At 36.0% G+C, this 26,067-nt stretch overlaps 1 protein-coding gene across 1 annotated transcript in view; it reads right to left on the minus strand.

Moving 5' to 3' along the window:
* Positions 1 to 9,888: 9,888 nt before the first annotated feature.
* Positions 9,889 to 26,067, minus strand: part of LOC111871261 (RIMS-binding protein 2) — a 103,179-nt gene continuing 87,000 nt past the window's right edge. The window contains exons 22-24 of the mRNA XM_033754175.1: positions 24,167 to 24,394; positions 21,844 to 22,126; positions 9,889 to 10,080 (exon numbers count right to left, since the gene is read on the minus strand). Coding sequence (XP_033610066.1) covers positions 9,941 to 10,080; positions 21,844 to 22,126; positions 24,167 to 24,394 — 651 coding nt within the window. The 3' untranslated portion in view covers positions 9,889 to 9,940. The remainder of the gene's footprint in view (positions 10,081 to 21,843; positions 22,127 to 24,166; positions 24,395 to 26,067) is intronic.

Consider the following 26,067-nt stretch of genomic DNA (forward strand, 5'->3'; position numbering starts at 1 on the left):
CATGGAAATGGCAAACCAAGAATGGTGTTGCAAGAGAAGCCTTTAAAGGATGGGCGCTCAAGAGGAGATAATGGACATGCCAGGAATATAGCAGTGGAATAAGGGGCCTAAAGGTTCGGCTACATCTGAGGAAGGAGGGGACATCTGGCAGGACCTTCAGGAAGGCCATACAGTTGGAGATCGAAAAGCGAATAATTGGGTCTTTGACTGGGCTATGGGAAATGAGTGACTGGATATTGTGGAGAGCCATCCTGCTCTTAAATGAAGCAAGATAACTGAAAAGCACAGCCCTCGGAAAAGTAGAAATGGCGGTACACCTGTAGGCCGAATAGCCTTAAGTAGGGTGCAATGTGGCATGTACATCTGTTGCTAGGCAACGATTGCAAAACAAGTAGCTATACAAGAGGCACTGCTATGTAATGGCTTTGCAAGCTAGCATCACAGCAATGAGAGAACAGCAATAACAGAAGAGACGTTTTCTATGCAGTCCAAGTCAAGGTGTTAGAACCAGTACAGAACTGCTGGGGTTCAGTTCCACAAGGTTCCACCCTGTCACTCATATCTTACAGTATATATATATATATATATATTATATGCTCCAAACACCTAGTGTCTAGCTCGGTCTCTTTGCTGATAGAACTTATATTTATGCGACAGACCGCAAAAGGGAGTTGTGTTTTCAGAAAGCTGCAGTGAGGTTGTTACTATAGTACCACAAAGGGACTTACAATATTATAAAAACTAAGAATAAATAGATAACACAGTTAAAACAGGTCTGAATATCAAGATAAATTGATTAAACCACGTCCATACAACGTACATACACTATCACATAGGAGAACCTCATTGGTTTACTCATGGCCACATCACACAGATGGACATATGGCCCTCCATGCAACAGCCGATAAAATATTCTGTGTGATAAATAAGAAATGGAGGATATCATTACACATTCTTCTATCTACTCAACAAGAATCTTTAACTAATTTTAACTGTATTAACCAATTAGTCTACTTTCTACGAGTATATCTACTATGTCACTTTATGACGCAATAATAATAATCTCTGCTCAGACAACAACACATGTGAAGTAGATCTTTTACGTTGTTGGCTATGTCTTCTGCTGACAGCCAATCATGACTGAAACATGTAAGGACATACCGTTTAGTTACTCCCATTAAACTATTTAAACTTGATATATTTCTACTGCTTATTTATATGTAATAATGAAATTTTAAGACTCTCTAAACACACCATAAAACTACTAAACAGAAGTCAGAAACATATCCCATTCTTCCAGTAACTCCATGGGGCAGAATCCTTCCCCCAAAAGTAAGAGTCAGGCACTCAAAAATATTCTATGCCCTTTATGGAAACAGAAGTTTTATTACTGTGTTCACAAGAGCCTCCCACCTGTCTCTATCATGAGTCAGATTAATCCAGTTCAAACCCTCGCACTCTGTTTACTTCAATCTATTTTAATATTATTCTCCAATCTATGCACATGTCTTCCAAGTGGTCCCTTCTATTCAGGTTTCCTGGCCAAACTTTTATAAGCATTTCTCATTTTTACGCCTTGCCACTCTCATCCTCCCCAGTCTGATTATCATAACCATATTTGGGGAGTAGTACAAGTTATACAGCTCCTACTCATATTATGTAGTTTCCTTCAGCCTCCTGCCACTTCCTCCCTCTTCTGTCCAGATATTCCTCCTTTCCACCTTGTTCACAGATACCTTCAATCTAAGTTTTTCCCTTAATGTGAGACACCAAGTTTCACACGCATGTAATGCAACAGGTGTTTTTATCAGCATCATGTTTGAAAACAGTCTGATAACATGGCAACCATATAAAGTAGCTGGTGGCTGAATACAAAAGAAAAGGCTCTGTGTCATAAGAATAAAAGTGTCCACCTTCTGTGTACTGGCATCATCATTGCAACAATATTCATAACACATGAGAATGATCTTTTACTGTATTTATTACATACTCATATGATATACATATTGGTCTGTATTTTTTTGATGAAGTACTGATTTATCTGGTTTAGAATCCATTTGTATGAAACATTCCATGTTAAAGGTTATGGCATTTTAAGTTACTTCATTTTGCTTTGGCACTTACAGTCTAGGTGCAAAGGCAAGAAAATAACTGTTTTAATTTAAGAAGTTTAGTGGATTAATCCTCTCTACAGTAATTTTGATATGGAGTATGCTGACAGTCTTATTTATGAGCACGATGAATACATCAATTTCTTGTACCTGCCAAGTTTCTTATATGCATGGACTGTGCTGTGATGGCAATTGTGGTAGGGGTAGCAGTAGTGGCAGCAGAAGCATATTTCTAATGTCAGCAGGCATATTTATTGTTATTTTGTGAGCGATGTTCAAAGTGGATTGTCAATAAAAATACTTCAGCTATCCTTGCTTCATATACACATTAAAAAGTAAAAATTCACTGCAACTGTAATTCAACAACTTTTTATTACATTTACACTGTGATTTTAGTTGTGGTTTTGGGAGTATGAAGTGTAAAGTATCCAACTCAGAACTCTGATGATTAAAATATCTCCACAAAAATATGATATCTTAAAAGAAAAGACAAAGTACATGAAAAACCTATCCCACCTCAAATTTTTCAGGTGCCAGAAATGACAAAGAACAAGGGGTTAAAATTCTAATAAGCAAATGCTAAAACTACTTATGATTCTGTACATCAGCAATAAGTTCTAGGCAATATCAATCACCAATTTAAGACACAGTTTTGTTCAATTCACTGTACTGGTAGTCAGTGTTGGAGATTATATGTACTACTTTGGGGTTTTGAATATTCTGGTATGTTTTTGCTTACAAATTTGTTGCTTGTTTAGTGTGTATGGATTCTGATACTTCAATTTATAACCATATTTAATTTATAATATAATTGGACTTGCATGCAGATTACAGAATTGCATAAGAGCCTTCACAAAGTCAATAATTATATCCATATTTTATGGTTTTTTTGTTACAGTTGAAGAATTACAATTTCCAAATGTGAAATAAATTTAGCAGAATAAAATTAAGACATATTTTTGCTGAATCAGGCAAATTATTATGTTGAAATAAGAGTGTAGGCATCCTACTCAAGTTCTTGTGGTGCTTAAAAAAATCTCAAGAACATGCTATTAGAAATGTAGGTTCTACATCTCTGAAAATGTAATCATGTTAACATATAAGATTATTTGGTTGCAATCTGAACGCAAATAAGTAAAAAAAAAATGAAGCCATAATATTTTAATATTTATCATTTTCATTCTGTCTTTTATATCTACCTATATATTTAACTAATCAGAGTTTCTGAAATTAATAGTTACGTATTTCAGACACTATTACATGAGAACTGATATGAAAATATGAACATATATTTAAAAACAACAAAATAAATATGAAATTATCCTTGGGAAATTATCAGTTGATCTCAATGAAGCCAGTCACTATCTATGCATGAATTTACTGAAAATAAACATAAACACACTAAAATCAAATTTTACATAATTTAAAAATCTATATAAATAAATGATTTCAAAATATATTTAAAACTACCTACAATGGAATTCTTCTGTTTTTACATTTTGTTGTAATTTAATGCAGCTTGAGTTTATAAAAAATAGATTGATTATACTCAAGGAATTCTTGGGCATTTTACTAGGCTGATAAACAGAAGTCCTGTGGGTCCTCATGGGCTGCCTGTGGTGATGGTCTTCATTCTTCCTTTAAGATGTTATAAACCCTTAATCAGCTATGATAAACACACTATAATACCATTCACAGGTAAGTTCTCCTACACAATGAATTAAGAAGTTGCTAGCTAGGTCAAGTGCTAGGTACATTCTTCGATAATCCACAGCTACAGACATGTTATTTTGGGGCAAAACATGGGCAGTACAGTGTAATTATAAAACATTTTATATGCTGCCAACAATGATAAATATCCCACAAATGAAATAAACTTTTTCACTGCAATAGTGAGGAGTATGGATTTTTTAGTTTTAGCATTACATTAGAACTGAAACTCATTACAGATATATCTCTGATGATGGTATGACTGAATTTTTATTCTCCATAGTATATTGCTAGAAAACACAAATACCAAATAGCACTTATTGTGGTACGCTATTATAATTATACATTTTACACTTCTTTTATTATTATTATTATTATTATTGAAAATATTAATTTTCAAGCAGCACTAAAAATTATTTTAAATGTTTATATAAAGTTTCTGAATTCTATCACATTCATTTTTGGGATAATTAAAACATTGTAGATGACTGAAATTATGCTACAAACTGGATATGGGGAGTCAATTTACACCAAACGCTGTGAGTGGCTGAATATCACGCTGTTTTTCTGGCTACCAGAATTTGGATTGGGTATCTGACACCATTCATATGGAATAACAGAAGACAGTAAAGGGTAATAATGATAACAAAAATTGTACAGAGTACTTTGAGTAATAATATATGACAAAAGTTTGATGTATCTTACACATGCCTGTATAATAATTTCCCTCTTCATTAAATGGGTTTTTCATACCATCAAAAATGCTTTTTGAATGAGTGAAAAATACTGTCATCCTAGCCATGATGAATTAAGGTTTTTTAATCTGTACAAACACACTGTTCCTAGCCACTGCTACAGTCCCAAGCATGAGACAAATTTGTCACTCATGTAACTCTACTTTTTAGATAGATATTAATAACAAATAATATATTCATGTTAAACATATACAAGTATATACCAACACACATACATACAAGTTTTTGGGATTTATGTGCAAATGTCCATATAAAAACGGCATTTTTACTTTACACTGAGAGGAAAATTTATACAAAGACCCACTTTTAAATAAATGATCCTGTATTTCTTCTGGTAGAACTTTTATCTGTTTGTGTGAAATAAAATTTGTAGAAAAATAAATAAATAAATTTCCATTTCATTTTATGAAAGAAATCTGCATGCAATGCAGGGAAAAATTATATACCTTAACAAATGTTGAATTTAATATAGTTTATGTGTGGGAACTTGAGCAACTGAAGGAAAATTATAAAATTACAGCATTCAGTAAAACAGTGAACTGGGAAATAAATGAGCAAAGCATTCCAGTCACATTTCACTAGCAGGCAATTATGTGGAAAACTGGAAAGGATCTTGGTTGACATTCTCAGCTAATGAAATGAAGTTAGGCATCCATTTCACATCTCAGGGCAGACACTCTGCTTTGTTTCATTCCATTTCATCATTGCAAGGCATTCAAAAATTCAAGACAATGCAAGTCAAGTGTGTATGTGTATTTGAGGCATTTCAACATCAGTAAAATATCCATTTGTGAGGCAATATTAAAGTGGTAATGGCTGCTTAAATTGACTGGTGTACTGGTGATAACATCCATTTCACTTCCTAACTATATAAGTAAAAAATAAAGGCTACTTTTCAGTGTTCATAAAACAACACACAATTCTGTTGTTACTGTTAGCGTATTATGGATTTTTGCTTGAAAAGTACCTTTCCTGAAACAAAATTTCAGTCTCTTGTAATCATCAAAAGAGAAAAGGAATGCTCTGAGCTGAAATTCACATGTTTTTAAAGCACATTCTTTGTAATAGTTGTTGTGACCTTGATGTTCTTGTAGCCAGACAATTAAGATTTGTTTCTTCTTCTTAACTCCAAATGTATACTGCTACTGATTTAAATATTGTGTAAGACACCTCCCTGAAAGAGGCTTTCTTTTACATTAATATATTTTGAATGAGTATTACATGTGCACTGATCCACAATAGTTTTAATTATATTTTCAAAAAAACTTTTCAAAACCAACTGTTATATAAAATCATAAGTGCCTATTTTCTTCAACAACAGAAACAAAAATAAATTCATGCCAGTAGTATGTTGTTATGTTAGAACCATAAATGTATTGCAGAAAGCTGTTTATGGTTACCTGTTGGATTATGAAATTATTTTGCTCTGTATCAAGTTAAATATTTTCCACAGAGAAAAATGTTTCAAATAAACTTTGTAAACTTGAATGAGATCTACATTTCATGTTTTGTACATCTTTCTGAGAAAATAGATAAAAGTTTAATATGAGCTTCATGTAACATATTCCATATTTATATGAACCAAAATTAAATTCACTTGACAATCTTTAGTACTGACTCCAACACCAAATTTAACTGAAATCAATTACATAGTTTCAGAGATGACACATTTCATTGGACACACAAATTCCCTTTAAGGTCATATTTTATGCACTCTGTGAAAAGAGCACATAAAATTAAATCTACATATCATTTACATACTTCATGTGTACTGTCAAAAAGAAGGAGAGCAATTGTAATTTTATTTTAATTTTGATTAATTTTATTGTAACTTGGGCTTTGACGTGTTCTATATCTGGAGGCACCATCGCCAAATGTAGATCTGATGAACAAAAAAAAATAAATAAATAAACAAATAAGTAAATAAATTGAAATTGAAACTGAAATTTTAGTGTGCCTCATATTTTATACCAACTGTGAGAAGCTGTTGGAATCTTTGATGACAATCATGATATTTCATGTAGAGATTGTGATACAGATTAATTCTTGCTTGACCATTATAAGACCAAGTGCACATGTAAGTAACTGATTTCCTCAAACAGTGGCATATTCATAAATCATTATTAGAGGAAGAAGCTAAAGAAATACGTGAATGAATGCAATAAAATGTATTGAGCAAATATACGATAAATTTAAAATGTTGGGTGTGAGGAGAAAATGAATTTCAGAATTTAATTTTTGTGCTGTTTTGCTTGGAATGAAGTAACTAAGTCCTGACATATTCCATGCTGCATGCATCAAATATTTAGCAGTCAGAAGTATTGATATTAGCCTTCAGTTAGTGTTACTGTTATTGAAGGTGAGAATTTAGCAAGCAGATGTTCAAATTGACAGTGCTGTATCATGAATTTTTTCATAGCTTAGGAAGTGTCAAATGTTAGAATTCCAAGATGGTTATCTGCAGTGTGGAAGGGAATGCTCCCTCAAGATCCATTTATGAGATGATAGGTGTTCATTCCTGATGGCAGCAGAACTGGTCCACTGTACATTGCTACTACTGATGAAGGTATTTGCTCTGTCAAAACTTGTACCCTAGTCAGCTGGACTATGATTACATTTGAAACTGCTAACCATACTGGAATATTATAATGGACAAGAATCCACAAACAGCTGGGGCTAACAAAATTGTCTGCCAAATGGGTAACAAAACATATGAACACAGACTAGAAGAACTGCCAGGAAGTTGAGGATGAAGCAGATATTTGGTATCAGGAAAAGGTAAGTAGCTCTGATTAAACTATAAAGACTTGAGATGAAACCTATGTACACCATTATACGTATGGAAACAAAACCATTACAACAATGGAGCCACACAAATTCATCTAGATTAGAAAGTTAAGATTTTACATGCAAAGTCACAACAGCTGCTTTGTGGGGCAGTATTAGGATCATCCACATTGAGTTTCTATCACATGATGAAAAAAAAAGTGACTGGTAAATTTTACTCAACTCAATTATAGGAAAGTGTGCAAGGATTTGTTCACAAGAAGGTCACATTTTGGCAAGACAATACACAGCCACATACAGCTGAAATCAACTGAAGTTCTTAAGAACAGCACACTCCCAATTCAGATTTAGGTCCCAGTGACTCCTGTTTATTTGGGTTGCTGACAGAGTTGACAAGAAGCCAGATGTTTTAACACAATGAACAAGTGTAGCAGAATGTTTATAATTTCTTTTTGAAGCTTCAGAAACGAATAAACAGCTGTGTTCATGAATTCTATACAATGATGGAACTGCAAAGAACTCAAGATACTCAAAATTTGTAGTCTAAGAAGAAATGTACAATCCTTAAAAATGTAGCAAAGAGAGATAATTTACTTGAGAGAAAGTCTGATGATTCACACAGCAATTACATTTAATGATGATTATAGATATAATGCCATCTAGTCAACTGAAAGCAACTGATGCTACAAAGGAACAAGGTCTGTCCACCTTTAACGTTAAAAAATGAGCAAGAAACAAGCATTCAGCAGGTAGCAAAGCAAGATGACTATTTGCTTGCTACCTCCTTCCTGCTGGACGATTGTTTGGCTTATTTTTTGACACTGAACATGTACGTCATATTCCTCCAAAACACTGGTTGACTTTCAACTATCTACATATCTACCTATCTATATACCAGAAGGCAGAACTCTTCATAACCACTGCTGTGAGAACCTCATATTCTACATGATTACAGAAGTATCCTCAATTCTAATTCAAATAATGATAATGACTAGTCTCATCAGGTGTGGCTGAATTCAGTCAAAAATTAGAACTGCACTCTCAAGAATTCATAAAAACACTCTAGATATATTTAAAATGTTGAAATGTTGACATTGAATATTAACTGTAAATGGCATTCACTGACACGAGACACAGTGAACAATAGATTACTTACTTCTGAAGAATCTACATTAAAATTTTTGGAATTATTCGGGAGTAACGAAAAGCAACAAGGAGCAAGATGAGATCTGTATCAGAATATATGTCTTAAGAAAAAGAGATATGTTACAGTGGATCACTTTCTAATAAGCATCTAATCTAGACATTTCAGCCATAACTGATCCATGCAATAACACATCAGTATTCTCCTGTTATACAGAAACCACACCTCAGCAGTAATATTTGATAATGAATGACATGATCAGTCTCTCCGAAAGAATATATTTGATTGACAAAGGTGGAGAGTTTACCCTTGACAGTGGGCAAATTCAGAATGGTAGTCCTTGGAAAGAAATACTGTAAGCTAAGACAGATAAAAGAGAACACTGAAGGAAATGAATAATGTGCAGCTTTGTAATTTGTATTACTTATATTATATTATTATGACTACCAAATCAAAGTGGATGAGAGGGGGAAGGCTTTTAGAACTCATGGCATGAAAAACATGTATAAAATTTTGTTCAGAAAAACTGAAGGGAAAAGATCCCTTATAAGATCTTAGGAAAGGCAGAGGATAATAATAAAATGGATCTTAGACATAGAGTGAGAGTCTGTGGACTGGCTAGGACCAGTGACAGACTATTGTGACATGGTAACGAACCTTTTGGTTCCATAAAAGGCTGGAAGATCTTGTCTAACTGAGAGACTATTCAGCTCTCAAGAAGGATTCTGATTCTATGGAGTTAGTTAATACTAACAGAAAGAATAATAAAAGATTTCCATTGAACCAAAGATTTTTTAACAAAATTCCACCATCTCAATGAGATATCATTTAAGTAATTTGAAATTCTGTTGGAAAAGATGTTATACTAACCAACAACCACTAGGAAGGTACAAAGATAGAAGTTAATCACAATACCAGAGATTACCAAATTGTAACAATTTTCAGGGATATGACGGGCGGATATAAGTGACAAGAAGACGAGGAAGAAGACGTAAGAAGATGCTGGATGACCTTGGGGACAGAAGAGGATACTGTCATTTGAAGGAGAAAGCTCTAGATCGTATTAAGTGGAGGAATTGTTTTGGAAGAGACTGTGGACCTGTCGTCTGACAGATTACTGATGGTGATGATGAGGATCAGAATGGTCAAACATTTTTGAAGAAGGAATTAGAAATTAGGACAACCAGTCCAGTGGTCAAGACATGAGGGTTTATGTTTCTCAATTATAACAGGAGGCAAATTCAAGAAGTCTGTGTCATAAAATGTTATTTATAAGACGAAGCAGTCCCTTTAAATCCTTGGAACAAATGTTTATGATATATGGTTATGTTTTAAGATTTTGCCATATAAATTATTTTCAGCATTCAAAGTATGTGAGATATTAGGATGAACACTAGTAAGTGTGAGTGTACACTTATGTTTGTGTTGAACGATCAGTCAAATGCAAAGCCATGCAGAAATACAGGAGAAATGGGGAATAAAAATGTCAAGTTCATTTGTACTGAAGTACTTACCTGAAGGCTAGTGTTGTGATCGGCCCTATAGTCTAACTGTGTCTGTGTAGGTAGATGATCTAGCAACAAAGAGAGAGACACACAGACAGACTGACAGAGAGAGACAGAGAGAAAGAGACAGATAGAGACATTTAGAGGAGAAAGAGAGACAGAGCGGAGAATACATCCACCAGCTCATCAGCTCAGCCCAACATAATTCAGTCATGTAACCTAACTACCATGTTCTAATATGAGGGTTCAATATACAGCTTCTCCATATAATTTTGCATATGTAAGTTGACATTATGTGCATGGCCTGCATATGAGATGCATATATGATGTCTCATATTGTCCAACCTTAAGAAATCTTCAGGACAATAATTACTTAAAGTACACCATACCACAGACAAAGGAACAGTTTTCAGAAGTCATAATACAAATGATAAGTCTGAACCAAATGCATGGAGCAGAACAACAAAGGAAAAGTATATGTACTCCACCTTTCTTTGATGTGTAACAAAAGCAGGTGGATGTGGGTGAACAGGAAAATTTCTGATGACCCTATACATAGCTGTGGATCATTCTTATAGGGATGAACGATAATTTGCACCTTAGTTCAGACCTGACAACAATATAAGTTGCACTGATCCTTTTGTTTGCCTGTGAACTGTCACATACTGAGCACAACTTACAGATTACTGTCACAGATTTGGGTAACATTACATTCACCAATGATTGGAATGAAACTCAGCGTTTTAACAATAAATAAAATCTCAGATTCAATATCATAATTACTACCAATACATAAAAAGGGCAGAAGCCTGGACAGATAAGTCAAGTTTAATGACAGTTTACAGGCTGTATGACTGGGATGTTGTGATTCGTTTCTCTGCAGAGGCAGAGATTAATCTCTTCTCCACAACATCCAGACTGGCACTGGAACTTGCCCAGCCTCCTCTCCAATGGATACTTGGGGCTTTTAGATAGGATCAGACAGCCAGGGCATGAACCTGACTACTCAGTTCCATCTAATGCCAAGCTAGAGCTACACTCCACTCCCTCATACATCGTCATGGCATGGTGCTTAATTAAGTCATGGACAATTTTAACTTTACCTAACAGAAGAGATAGAGAATTCTATTTATCTAGGCTCTTATGTATCATATCATTATAATCAATAGGAAAATAAAATATTATACTACTACAGTCAATAATTTCATGGGCTGTGGTTTCGTCACACCATACTAAAAGATGCTCATATACACTTACACATATCCACACCCTCCTTCAAAATAGTCACCATTGGCCACTATGCAAGTCAGTCAATGTTGGTATAGTTGCTGGAAATAGTGCTGAAAGATATTTGCAGGAAGGTTCCATATGGCTTCCCTGGTGGCAGTGACAATTTCCTTGGCTGACTGAAATCGACACCCACATAGCTTTTCTTTCAAATGGGGAATGATAAAGAAACTGCATGGTGCAAGATTAGGTAGGTATGGAGGGTGTGAAATGACAAAACGGTGACCTGTTGTTTTGCCAGCTCCTCTCGGACAAGCACAGAGTAGTGTGCAGGGGCATTGTTGTATAGCAACAGCCAGTTCTTCCTGTGCCAAAGCTCAGTAAACTTATTATGAACTGAAATGTATAGATGGCAAAGGATCTCCTTGTAGCAGTGCTTGTTTACAGTCTCTCCTTCTGGGATAAGTCCATGTGAACAATTTCAGATTATTCAAAAAACAGTTCAAGCATTATCTTGCATTTTTACCCGTCCTGTCACGGTTTCTTCTTCTTTGGCAAATGGCGTTTTCCAGATGGCCAATTGTCGCTTCAGTTGTGGATTGTACAGAAAACACCATATTTCATCTCCTGCTATGATCCTGTTGAGAAGTCCCATCATGTCAGCACTATTGATCAGGTCATCACACATGTTCATGTGATCATCACATTGGTTTTGTGTTAGGACATGTGGAACACTGTGCTGGGTAAAACGAGACATATTCAGGTCATCAGACAGAATTTTGTGGGAAGCACCATGGCTAATCCCTGCAGCTGCCATTTCATCTGCCGTTTGGAAGCAGTTGGCAAACAGAAACGCTACAGCTTCTTGGTTCTTGAGTTCAGTTATGACTCTTCTTGGCCAACCGGTATGCTCGTCATCTCCTCTTCCTTTCTCCCTCTCCTTTACATTAAAATGCTTTAAGTAATTGCCATTCAAAACATGCCTTCATTTGCTGCTCACTTCAATTCATCATATTATTTAATGGATCAAAAATAGTAAATATTATGATAGACCACTCCTCTATTTTATTTCCATGTAAGGATCATGAGAAAGACATGAAAAAACTAATAAATAGTGCCTTTTTCAGACTAATTAATAATTTAGTTTAAATAGCAGCAAATGACTAGATGATGGACGATAGAATGGAAAGAAAACAGATGGTGATCCCAACATTTTCATTGTTGTGGTACAACTGAAAGAATCAACAACAAAGCTGCCAGTCTGAGCTCAGATCTGAACCCAGGACCTCTGGATTGCAAAGTCAAAATGCTAGCCACTATACAATGGCAGTCAAATGACTTGAAGTATCTGGACTTATTCTTTCACATACTTCTCTTTTATTCTATAGATTAGAGTGTTTTTTCAATTATGAATCTATAAAAGCCATTATAGTTAACTACTGGTAAAATCTGAACCTATAGGTCTACCGGTATTTAAATTTATTCAACCTCATTTTTATGTCATCTCCTGGCCTATTTAATACTTTTTTTACATTACACTGAAGTATGAATTAGTTATTTCAATCACAGTGTTCAACAACATCCAACACTTTTTACAAATATTCACACTTAACACTTAAAAAATTTAATATTGTCATTTGCTTTTTCGCGGCATTTTCCTTTTTACGGATATCCGTATGAAGCCTACATAATATTAGCTTGTCACTTAATAAACTCTTCTCTTCACTCTCAAGATAGTCTAGTATGGATTCCAAATGATTAAGAGCAGCACCATGTGATACTTTCTTACTAGCAGCACTGTCCACCTCTTCCTCATTCTCACTTCCTTCCTGCTCTTCTGACTGCACCCCCACTTAACTTATGATTTCGTCACTGCTTAACATTTTGAAGCCCAGCTCACACGAGTTACTGTTGAATACTTAACACAACATGCTTCCTTTTACACCCTGACATTTTGCTAACACACTTGAAGATCGATACAAACAGACTAATTGGGGCGGTGTATCTGTCCTTGAAACTTTCCACAAATCCTTGCATTCTTTCACCCCTACCCTAGAACATTGTGTTAGTATAACGGGACCAAAAATGCTGAGCTCAGTTCACACTATGGCGAAAATAGTGTTACAATTCACCATGTGAAACAAAAGTGAATGAATATTAAACAACATATAAGCCTCAAAAACGCCCCAGTTAAGCCGCAAACTGGTTAATCCACCCCCAGACAATTGAGAGTTGAGTGTATTTTGCAGCCCAGAATTTTCAGGTTTTCAGTTTCATTTCAAATCAATGACAAAATGGGCACATCATATGTGACAATATCACTTTTGGTTTAGGTCAGGTTAGATCTGATTATGTTATTACAGTTTATCCAGACTATAATGGATGATATAACAAGGAAATCAGCCATAAAAAAAAGGGAAGAGTAGCCATTTGTAATAGTAAATAAACACAAAATAGGATCAGTGCGAACACAATGTGAACTCTGAAGTCACCCATGAAATCCATGCTTAATTAGAAAGGGACTCCTGCCTTATTTCTTTTTTGACAAGTGTTAGTAGAAAGTGGCATATCTGGGTCTCTTTCTTATTAATATCAAAATTCCTTCCAGCAGATGCTATATTTTGACTACACTGTATTTTACTAAGTGTGTCTATTTTGTGTTCTAGTTATTAATTTTTATGCTTAAGTAGGCCTGTCCCTCTGTGACAAAAATATAAATGTAATTATGAATATGTAGTGTACTTTCAAATTATTATACATAATCTGATCCAGAAAACATCCACAACAAACACTTTTACACTCCAGTATGATGAAAAAGCTGTATTTTGTTGTTGCTATGGGCAGTGTTCATAACCCTCATCTGAGAACAGAAATTATTAGAACATGGCAGTAAGTCAGTCAGGCATGCAACATGGAAGGATATTACATACACCTTTATTCAAACTGGAATAATAGTTTGGTTTCATGGTATGAGATAATTTGTAAATAAATATACAAACACATGGCCTCATTCTAGCACTGATGGTATGTGCAATTTCCATGAATGCAACAGAAGTTAAATAACAGACTGTTGTATCAAATATACTGATACACATCTAAATTCCAACAGAAACTCAATTTTAGAAAATAGGTAAGCTTTGGTGTTAAAAGCCTAATTTCAAAATTAATATGATGAGAAGGCCTTGGTAAGACTTTCAGTCATGGATAAACAGCTGTAATACTGACATTAGTAAGGCAGATTTCAGTAAGCCTGAACTGAAAGTTGGATTAATACCTATAGGTATCTGATACCACTGGCCATGATGTGTCTGTGGTTGATTAGCTGTCATCGGCTGCAACTTCTACACAGACTGTCCAGTACAATCCTTCTGTGGCTGACTGTGATATATATTACCCAGTAATTTGTCAGTACTGTAGTTGTTACTGAATTTTAAGATGGATAAACGTACTACTTGATGTCTTTCAAACATGCCTTTACCTTGAGCCATTTACATTAATAAACAAATAAGGTTTATTAAATAATGCTGTCAGTAGCTCAGATTATACAGCAAAGAGTAGTAGGACTTTTTGTGAATAATTAATAGGAAAGAATGTGGAAAGAAACAGATGTGGCCAGATTTGAGATACTGGCCTATTATTGAAACTGAGCATTATGTTGTGTTCTTACCACTATCCTTCTATCTATATTTATAAATTTGATGCCTTATACACTAACTTGTATATAATTATTACATATTACATACAGTACCTAAATATTGCCAGCTCCATGTTTTGACCATAAAGGTCATCAAGTCACAACATGTGTACATTTAAGGGGAAACATGCAGCTATAAATATTAATATGTACATAATTTGAAACACTTATATACAAGTTTGCAAATGATAGACAACATATTGGTACTGTCTGTCCCTGCATTCACTTGAAGGGGCTGAGGAAAATAAAAAAAAAAGCTGTCAGGGTAGTCATCTCATGGCTGAGACTTGAAACCAAGGCCTGTTTTATATGAAGCAGGAGTGTTACACGCTCAACCCAAGATACTCATTGTTCATGCCTAAAATTCAGTATGTTCCAAAGTGATGACTTCACAAGGGAATATTTTATTTTCTCATAGAATATTCTGATTGTATGCCTCCTGTAATTCTGAAAACTGATATTATTTAATTTTTATTAATATTTCCATCATAATTGTTATTACCCTAAGAGTTAAGAAACAGCATGACAAGTAAGCTATTACTTGCTCCTTTCTGTCCTGTACTTGGGAGAGCACTCCCCCAGTTCCAACATTATTTGTGGCTGTGTCAATGACAAACCTCTGTCTTGGCTGTGGGTAAGCAAGAATAAGGCCATGTGGTAGCTCAAGCTTTGTTGCTGGCTTCCCACCGTGGCAGCCCGGGTTCAAACCTGGGTCAGGTCATGTGGGATTTGTGGTAAAAAAGTGGCACTGTGGCAGGTTTCTCCAAATCCTTCAGTTTCCCCAGGGTCCTAGCTATGTAGAGTTCTTCGGGTGGATGGGTCTCTGGATTCAGTTCTACCAGGCCGTTTTCCACTCTGAGGGGGCTCTCCAAACTAGCCAGAACTACTCTCTCTCACTGTGCATGTAACAGCTGATCTTTGGCCACTACCTGGCTGGAACACCAGGACCCGCCCCAAGGATCCATAGTGACACCTCTTCCTCCGCTAGACACAGCGCTTCACAACCTAGGTCCACACATGCATCATATGCGTGTAGTATGACCAACACCAAGGTGAACACATTTGTGATATTGGCGACGAATACCAAAATATTGAGTGGACACCGACCTAGGGCCTGTGTCAGGAAAACTTCATTCAAGATTGAGACAGCTTCCCCAGATACCGTCTGCAGCGTGTAACGTTGTTTCGGCCACCTTTCAGACCATCAGACGATGATGCTTGGCCTGGCTATACATGAGGCATAGCTTGTCACCGACCCACCCCTGTGTGACCAGGCTAGGGTTGGCCTTTTCCTTAATGACAGTTAATGCATGTGGGGAGTCTGCCCCTTTTCTGCCAGCCCCACTCATTTCCTGATGGGTGACCATCCCTTTGCCATTTTCTACCTCCCTTCTATAGAGGCAGTTATCCTGGAAGTGGCCTGGCTTTTCACAGCTTCAGGCAGCCAATTGCCTTGTATTTCTTCGCCATTTGGGGGGGGGGGACGATTGGATCCCCCGGAATGTCTTGGCGGCTAGGAGCACGGCCTGTAGTTCAAGGGCCTGCCTAAGAGCCTCGTTCATCGTTTTCTCTCCTCCTAGCAGCAGCTGGATCTTCACAGTGGGGTCTTCTACCCATCTGCGATGCTTTGCCTGTCTATCTCCTTATGTGGTCCTCAGGTAGTGGGGGTTGGCGCGGTAGGTGAGCTGTTTGGCGACCTTGGAAAATTCTTGCAAGGATTCCCCGACCCCTTGGGTCCTTGTTTTTAGCTGACTGCCTTGCTGCTGGTGTGTAAGGCTAACAACCTTACTGCCATCTGTGGGCTGATTATCTAGGCAAATTGTGGGAGCCTCAATGTCTCACATCCCTATGGGCCTTTGCGGTCTGTTACAGGGATAGCTTTATTTCACTTTATAGCTTTAAATTTCACATTGAAAGAAAAATAATTAAGTAATGATGAAGGACTCCCATTCTTGAGAATTTAGTAGTCACTCAGCAGGTCAAGGTATTTCATGCTTTTTATGGGACTTGAGGTTAAAACCTGAATGCAACAATGGTTCCTACCTTTGTCCAGAAGAATCAAGTCCACATGGTCATACCTCACTTCTCTAAGATTGTATTATTATTATCTTGATTACCTCAGTGATTATTAGTTTGTGAGGAAAGTCTCTGCATTGGCGATAATCAATGACCCCAATAAGTTTTCCACATTTGGGAGTAACACTGAGAAGTAAGTGCTGGATAAAATTTTGAATGAAGTCGACATAAGTGACAGTTTTTGATAATTACTATAATCTTACTGGCATTTTTATAAATAGATATAATAGCAGAATAAAAAATCAACAATAATACATAAAACTACAGCTATGTTCAAGAAAAATATAACAGAAAGTTTGTTTCCATGTTGCAGGATCAGTGAAATTCAAGACACTATTCTGCTGAAACTGTGTCAATACAAAAGTTTCCCATATGTGATTTACCTTATGAAATTACATTCATCACTTAGGAACATTTAGACATAAATGTACCCTCATTTCTATAAATTTGATTACATTTTAAAGAGTGCTTTAATGGAGAGGATCTTTGTAGTGTATAAGAATAAATTTCAAGGATTCTATCACCTGAACCTGCTTCAGATAGTCCTTCCATGGTTTCACACAAACACATGAAATATACCTGAATGGCTATAAATAACATAATTTTAACAATCATATTTATTTTGAATAAAACTAGATTAATTATACTTCAGTACCCAGTAAACCTAATAATAGACAGCGTCCTACAAGTCTGTTACATGAAAATGACCAAATGATATTTTGCAATCTCACAGTCTTCCACAGTCTCAATTCCATTTGAGAAATGAACAATAATCCTAAGTCAGATTCTGTTGATATGGCACTAGTACACAATATAAAGTTCATGCTCAAGAATGAAACTATCAATGGTACAGGCAAATATTATCCTCCACAAAATCATGATTACAGCAGATGTTCATATTAAGTTTATTAACAATAGGAGAAGTTGGATGACCACACAGTTTGTTGGAATGACATTCTGTCATAGATATGTTACTGATAGAAGCAACCTGTCTGACTGAAGTTACAACTGACCATAGGAGCAAAAATGGATATAAATGTAATTAATGGGTTGTGATGAATGTGTTACGAACAGACTTGGATAACATGTAGAAGGACACAATTTCTCTGTTCCTCCTCTTTTCTCCATCTCACTGCACACTGTGCTGAAGGGTTTGTCATACAGTTGTTTGAAATGCTGCACTGAGTTTCTGAAAGGGAGTACTGTCTTCCAAAATCAAAACATTCCGTAACAAAATGTAATATAAAAACAATTAAAGAGATTTGATTAATGGTTCTACACAAACATGAAGTGATGTAGGTTTTCAGATTTGGGAGCAAAACTGATGTTTATTTATTTATGGTGTATTTAACAATGCTAACAGATGCATGGGCTATACAGCATCAGATGGTAGCCTGATTAACAAATAATTAATTAGATAGGATGTAAGTAGAAGAATCTTAAGTACAAATATTATGTTTTGGGGCATTATCAATCGTCTTGTCTTTATATAAAAATCGTCCTATTTATTTTTCAAAACACAACATTTCAGAGTCTGGATTCTGTCTCCATCTTCAGATAAAACCTACTCAGTTGAGTTCAAATGATAGAGCTGGTCCTTATCTCTGGACTGGAGATAGCACTATCAACTGGGCCCAACTGAATAGGTTTTACCTGAGATGGAGACAGAATCCAGTCTCCAAAATGTTGCATTTCGAAAAATAAACAGGACTGTTTTTAGATAAAGACACAATGATGGATAATATCTAAAAACATAATATTTGTATTAATGCACCATCGTCACAAACTTTTAGATCTTATTTAGAAGAATCTTTATCTAATTTGAAGTACTATCCAACCATCTCCCTAGAGAGACTGAGGAAAACTATGAAAACCCTCAGTCAGCCTAGCTGGTGTCCTGGATAAGGTTCAAACAAGGTATTTTACAAAGAGACATCAGAAGCAACACTGCTCAAGTCAACTTGCTTAGTAACACTGATGTTAATACTATGCATGTAAATTATTGTTATCTACAAAACATGAAAATATGTAATTAGAAAGCAACCTAATAAACGAATATTCATAGAAGACTTCAAATGCACTGCATTAAAAAGAAACATTATTCTGCAGTAGAAGTGCATTCTTATTCAATTGGTAATGCTGATGAAGAGTTCAGAGGCCATCAAAATTAAATTGTAGGATTATTTACATTTTCTGCATAAGCCTTTATCGCAGTATTTTAAGCAATTTGTGACAAACCTTTCACAGAGTATAGAAATTACATTCATTCAAACATTCATACACACATTTATATGAAGGATGAAAAAAGCACATCAAGATACTCTTTAATATGGTGAGGCTTATGGGACAATTTGCAATCAGACAGAGCTGGCCAATAAAAAGTAATTAGTATGGAGAGGTATAGATCAGGGGACAAAATTACATTATGCCACATTGACAGCAAAAACAAAATAACAGAAAAGCTAATAAACGTGGTACTGAAATTATATTAATCCCAAAATAAAACTGTGCTGTGTAACACTGATGTGGAGTCTACATCTACAGTTGTGATTGGAATTAATTATGTGAATTATGGGGAATACACCAAAGATTCTAGAAGCTGGTGCCCCGGGATTTTCACAAGTTGAAAAAAGTGGAGGAAGTGAAACAATAATATTTACAACAGGGTTTAAAAGTCTTAAGTACAATCAAATAAAATATTACCCTGGAGAAATGGTTGTCATAATGCCATGCCCAGGGTCAATGCAACTTTCCTACACTGGCATTGTCTCTGTAATTAAGAGTTAGTTATAACAGAGACAAATTTACTTAAGCACTCTCTCCACAAGAGAAGAAGAATTAACGTGGTTAGTTTACACCTTAATTTTGAAGTTTATAGAGGGCACAAACAAGCTTTATATTCTCATTGCTTCTTTATAATCCATGGATCATATATTGTCAAAGTAAATGTTAAAACTCTAAAAAAATTAAAGTATTTGGACAGATTTTGCTACTAATAAAACAACTTACCTGAAGAACCAAGATGAACATGTTATCAGAGGTATTTGAAGTGACTTATTTTGTTGGTGTAATAACCTCCTTTATCAACAGATAAGGCATTTTCATCAAACTGAGGTTTTGGAAGTGTCTGTGCCTTCTTTGGGTTAACCAACTTAGAAACGAAAGAACTGGTGAAAATATAGGCTTGCTATTGCCCTTAATACACAAGTTGTTTATCTTAATCCTGAAGTTAAGGAATGTTACAAGAAAGTGACATAGCAAGAAAGCTGCATTAGTTGTTCTGCTTTACATGTACAGTGTTATGTATACATATAACACTGTCTCTATTATATATATTTATGTTATATTTAGAACTTAATTAATATATAAGACAAAATACTTTGAACACCTGAGCTTTTCAGGGGAAAAAAAACAAAGTACTCTTTCATGTATATAAGTGGGCATGGCATCAAAATATTTAATGCGAGAAAGCTGGATACATTCTTAGACATGGCAAGGCACTTTATGATAATACTGAAATTTTGTAAGACAATGAAAAAAGTGAGAGAAAATATGAAAGTTGGCAACTTTAATGCAATTTTATAACGTTAACTGTCAAAGCCGGAAGACTATCTCTTTATTCTGTGCAAAATACAAAATCAGATACAAATTTAGTACATGAAAAGCTTGAAGCCCCATGAAAGTTACAGTGGTTATTATCTTTAAAAAGTCTAAGAATGAATCCTTAAGTAAATTCCTTGGAAATGAAAGGCACATTATATTAGCATATTTTTCTCAAAAGAATTTAGGAATGATGTGTAATGTAAGTTATACAGTAGAATCAAAATTTTATCCTTTCATTAGTGACATGTAATTTAGATTACATAGTGGAATCACACTTTGATGCTTTTCTGGAAATGATGAATTACGTCTTTGATCTATAATGAATAACAAGAAGAAAGAGTGCAACATAAATTGCATCAATCATTTTAGGCTGAGATGATATTTTTGATACCTATGTAGATGCTGTAATGTCAAGTAAGAACTGTCACTTGTACACGTTTCTATTTATGCATTAAACGAATGCAAAATGAAAGTCTGTGGCCTCCAAATTGGGATACATCTTTCCACTCTTGTTTTATTTTGAATAGGAAATTCCCCAGTAAACTGTTGTTGACTTGAGTGTCATAAACATAACACTACACTTCTCTTAGACTACAGCCACTCTGAAAATATGTTGAACTGCATAAATTTTGTGATGTATCAGACTTTATTCTTGCATGAAAGAGATGCTGTCTCTTAAAGTGTAATGATATTATTTTGTGAATATGAAGTAGAGAGATGCTATAAATATGATTCTGTAAGGGTTACAGTTTGTGTTATTTTCATCAAGCTCTCACTCAGACGCATTGTCAAGCATATAACAACGGAAATAATAATCAAATGTCTCAGTTACCTGTTCGATGGATCTGTACATTTTAAAAATACTAAATAAGTTAATTACTTAATGCATGAAATCAAACGTTTTATGAGCGAAATGAGGGACTAACGACATAAATCTTTAATGCAGGAAATGTGATATTATATTCAAATTTTTATGAAGTTTAGGTTTTTATAAAGCAATTTTTAACTATTACCGCGATGTTAAAACTATAATCATTAAAGGCAATTCCACTACATTTGTTGTATGTTCCTTTGCATTTCAGTAATCTTAAAGAGAGTAAGTTTATTTGAATTCAACGATTACAGAAACAAGACAAAATAAAGAGTCATTTTTTTATTTCCAAGGAGGCTGCAGTAACTGATAACTGCTGTGAACTGTAATCTGTGTATCATGACATGAAGACAAACTTACCTTTCCTTCTGTCTCTGGGGTCCATGCGCACTCCATCCCTTGGAGGAGGAGGGGGACCTCTAGTCCCGGGACCGTGTCCCCCGCCTCTTCCACTACGGTCTTGTGGAGGTGGTCGACCCTGTCTGGGTCCTCCGCCTCCATTACTATAATCAGGAGGCGCTTCAGTCAAGAAGTTGGAAGGAACCAACCCCCGAACCCCATCCAATTCACCCATGTAGAAACCATCGTCATCCATATCACCATAAACATAGATGACATTGCCCGTCTGGAATGACAACTCCACCTGCAGTGAGATCCAGACAACTCAAGATATTCACAACACAGTAGTAAGGAAGACTCTTCTGATGTTCTTCTATGAGAATAAGTCATTACCAGAACTGGAAGTATGTAGAAAATAAAATCAATTCATGCTAATAGGGTACTTGACCTTGATAAGCTTCATATAATAAGATCTATGTGTAGTGAAATTCAGGGGACTCATATTTTTGCACTTAAATGTATAAGAATTATTATCAGAACTGAAAAATGTTTCATAATGCACTTTGATAGAATTAAAAGGAAAGGTGAAGGGGGGGGGGCCGATAGATGACATGATAGTAAACATGTCTCAATACTCTTCTTGTGCCCTCCTTCAATACACATCAAATTCCTTCTACCACGACTGCTGCGAGAGATGAAATTTATTTGAAAACGAAATAGATATAAAAGTTAATAAAATAATTGAACATGAGAAAGAGGGTGTGAAAATTTGAGGAAAGGAAAGGAAAGGGAAAGTCAATGGCAATGGAAGTAAACGGGAAAATGTAAGGGAGGAAAAAATCTCGAGGTGTTCAAATTTTACACTGATTATATTGGAGCATGTCCACTGAAAGCTGGAATAGTTCAATCACAGAAGAGACCTGTTGCTAGGTTACAGCATGGTAAAAACACGATGACACGAGTTAACAGAGATTCGTGTCTATACAGTGGCTGATAAGAAGCATGTGACTGCAGCAACTGTTACGCACACAACAGCAGAGGAAGCACTGGAAACTGGGTTCTTAGTTGGGTCTGGTCAGAGACAAGGTCAACCAATTTGGAAACATCTGCAATTTCATCCAACTGATAAAGCCAACATAATCACAGACTGCTTAGAAAACCAGTTCAGTGTGCTTGATTTGTGTGACTGTGGCCATATATGACACATGGAGGCTCAAGCCTGCTGGCTACCATCGATGAAGATATCCCCACTAATTTCCAACCCTGTGATGTCTCAAAAGAAATACAATCCTTGAAATTATAAACGCCTGTGGTTTTGATTGCATTCCAAATGAATGTCTTTGGCATCTTCCAAGAAGACATGTTGTGCATTTAACACATTTATTCAATCACTGCCTTTGGCTTGGTTACTTCCCGAGAGGCAGTTTTCAGTCAACACTAGCCAGAAATAGTGAGCAGTAGCCAGTGGAGGCCAGGTGTAGATAGAAGTCAGTGGCCAGGAGTTGCAACCGTGAGGAACTATGAAACTGTCGGCAGCCTGTAAGGACGTGAATATGGAAGCTGAGGAATGTAGAGAGTTGGGAGCTGTTACCAAGCATCAATTGCTGGAGACAAAGCATACTAAGATGCTTCACTGAATGCCATAGTGAATTGTAGAGAGTGTGAATTAGTGATGACATTATAATTAATTGTAGTTAGTGTTTCAAGAGTCCAATAAATACAGTTATGAATCCAAACCCCATCTCTAGTCACTTAACATGTGACAATATTTATACATCTCTTTTTCCCTTGCTTCCTTACACAATTTTTAGAACAAAAAATTGGGAAATGGATTCATCATTCTGCACAAATTTGGGATTCCTTCATTTGTAGGCATGTGAACATGGAGTCTTGACATAATTTATTTACTTGTTACTCACTCACAGCAATTAAATGCAAAGTTTCATTTTATTTATATTGTTAATGTAAAGTTGATTTGGGGGATATATTAACATGAATTAGCTTTGTCATCTACACAACAACATACAGAAAGTAAAGGAAACAGGCCAACTAACTAACTCAATCACTCACTCACTCAATGAGGAAGTGTCCTTACTGAGATCCCAACAGTTNTACAGAAAGTAAAGGAAACAGGCCAACTAACTAACTAACTAACTAACTAACTCAATCCCTCACTCACTCAATGAGGAAGTGTCCTTACTGAGATCCCAACAGTTGTTCAATGGATACAGAATTTTGCTGACCTATTTGAAACCTGAAGGTTCATTAACATATTTGAATGGGCTAACAGATAGTAACAACGTTAAAAACCTAAAGAATTATAAGATTATAATGAGATGCTTACCTCGGCATCAACATTTGGTGAAAGCTCTTGTGGGTCGTAATCGTAGAGAGCAATCATCTTTTTGACTGGCATGTTGGCATATATGTCTCCCCAACGATCTCTTGGCCCACCACGACCTCCTTCCTTTAGAGTATCCTGTACTTCTACCACCATGTTATGTGGAACAAAACCCCTCCTACCTCTGCATTCACCCCAGTAGAAACCATCTGCATCTTTATCCCCATAGACCTGAAATAAAAGAAATATTTCCTCTATGAACAGTAATACACAGCTGCAAACTAAATAAATGCATGTATAAGTAGAAAATCATAGGTTAGTATTCTCCATACTCATTGCTGTAAGAAATTCAGATTTCACAACACCCAGCTTAATGAAGGAGCATTCTACTACTTAGTCTCTACATGAATAATGTCCAACCATATTTCAAACCTGTTATTTCCAGTACCTGAGAATGAAATATTTTTTATTTTCAAGACAAGGGCACCACACAATTGTAACACACTTTATCACTAACAGCGATGAGAGCTGCTAGGAAGTGGGATGTACCTTCTTTAAGGTGGAATGGGTACCTTCACTGCACATTATGCACCTGCACATATATAACAACAACATTCTTTCAATCAACATTACCAGCAGTTGTATATTAAGTCTCATGGCAAGTTTCTTAACTCTGTTATTATGCCTAGAACTATCAGGAATGTGTGGCTATACAAAAGTAATGGAGACAAACTTAAGCAGAGAGTACTTTACCCAACACAAACTACAGATGAATAGACTTGAAAAAAAGAATTCATATCCTAAACTATATTACAAAACATAAAATCCATCCTTACGAGACAAAGGCCACCCGCCCATCAACTTGAAATGGAAAGAAGACTCCATGGATCTGAGCCCAGTTGAGAACACATTAGACAGGAAAAGTGACGAATTAGAGCAAAAAGGAACCTAAGCCCAGATGTCTGCCAGATACAGAAAATATCCAATAACAAGGAAAGATGATTTTATGGTCAATACGTCTGTCAAAGAGAGGGATCTAATAATTAATGATAGCCAGACAAACTGCCCTCAGCAAACTAGCTATAACAAAAAAAGCTAACCTACAAAACAGTAAACTGAATCAAGCAACCTGAATCATAAACAGAACCAATAGTACAATAAAATCGACAAAACATAAGATATTAAAAATATTCAATCAGAATATACAAGGCCTAGAAAAACAAAAGGAACGAACTAATAAGCTCCCTGTATTAAGCTATTCCACACATATTGTGCTTCACTGAACACCAGATGAAAAGACTAGAATTAGAACACACCCACACAGAAAACTACAGATTAGGCGTCAAATACTGTAGGCAGTCAATGGAAGGAGGAGGAGCGAGTATATTTATTAAAAAAAAAACATAAATTTCACTAATATTAATATAGAGGAGCACTGTCTTGACAAAGACATAGAAACATGTGCTCTCAAATTAAAATCCACATTTTTAATATATTGTGACATGTTGACCCTTACCTCCCCAGCTGCACGTAGCGGTAACGTAGCGCTCGCGTAATAGGCGAGTAATCACCCCACAACTCTCCCCGTACTGACGTCACGAGCGGAGCCGAAGTGAGCCAAGAGGAGCTGACGTTAGCTGAGTCCCCGCAACCTTGAAGCTATGCAAGCGAGTCAACAGCAGTGACGTCACCGAGGGATATCGCGGTTGCTAGGCAGCAGTCAACAACTCCGGACAGCGTGGCTAGCAACACGGCGCCAGACGACAATTGTCCGATCGAGGCTACATAAGGAGCAGCGAAGGCTATTCACAGTCAGTCCTGGAGCTACCTCCGAGTCAGTCCTCGAGCTACCTCCGAGTTAGTTCCGAGTTAGCCAGCAACTAGTCAGTTGTATTCTGGCATTT

This window comes from Cryptotermes secundus, unplaced genomic scaffold (genome assembly GCF_002891405.2).
Source record: "Cryptotermes secundus unplaced genomic scaffold, Csec_1.0 scaffold699, whole genome shotgun sequence".
NCBI classification, from domain to species: Eukaryota; Metazoa; Arthropoda; class Insecta; order Blattodea; family Kalotermitidae; genus Cryptotermes; species Cryptotermes secundus.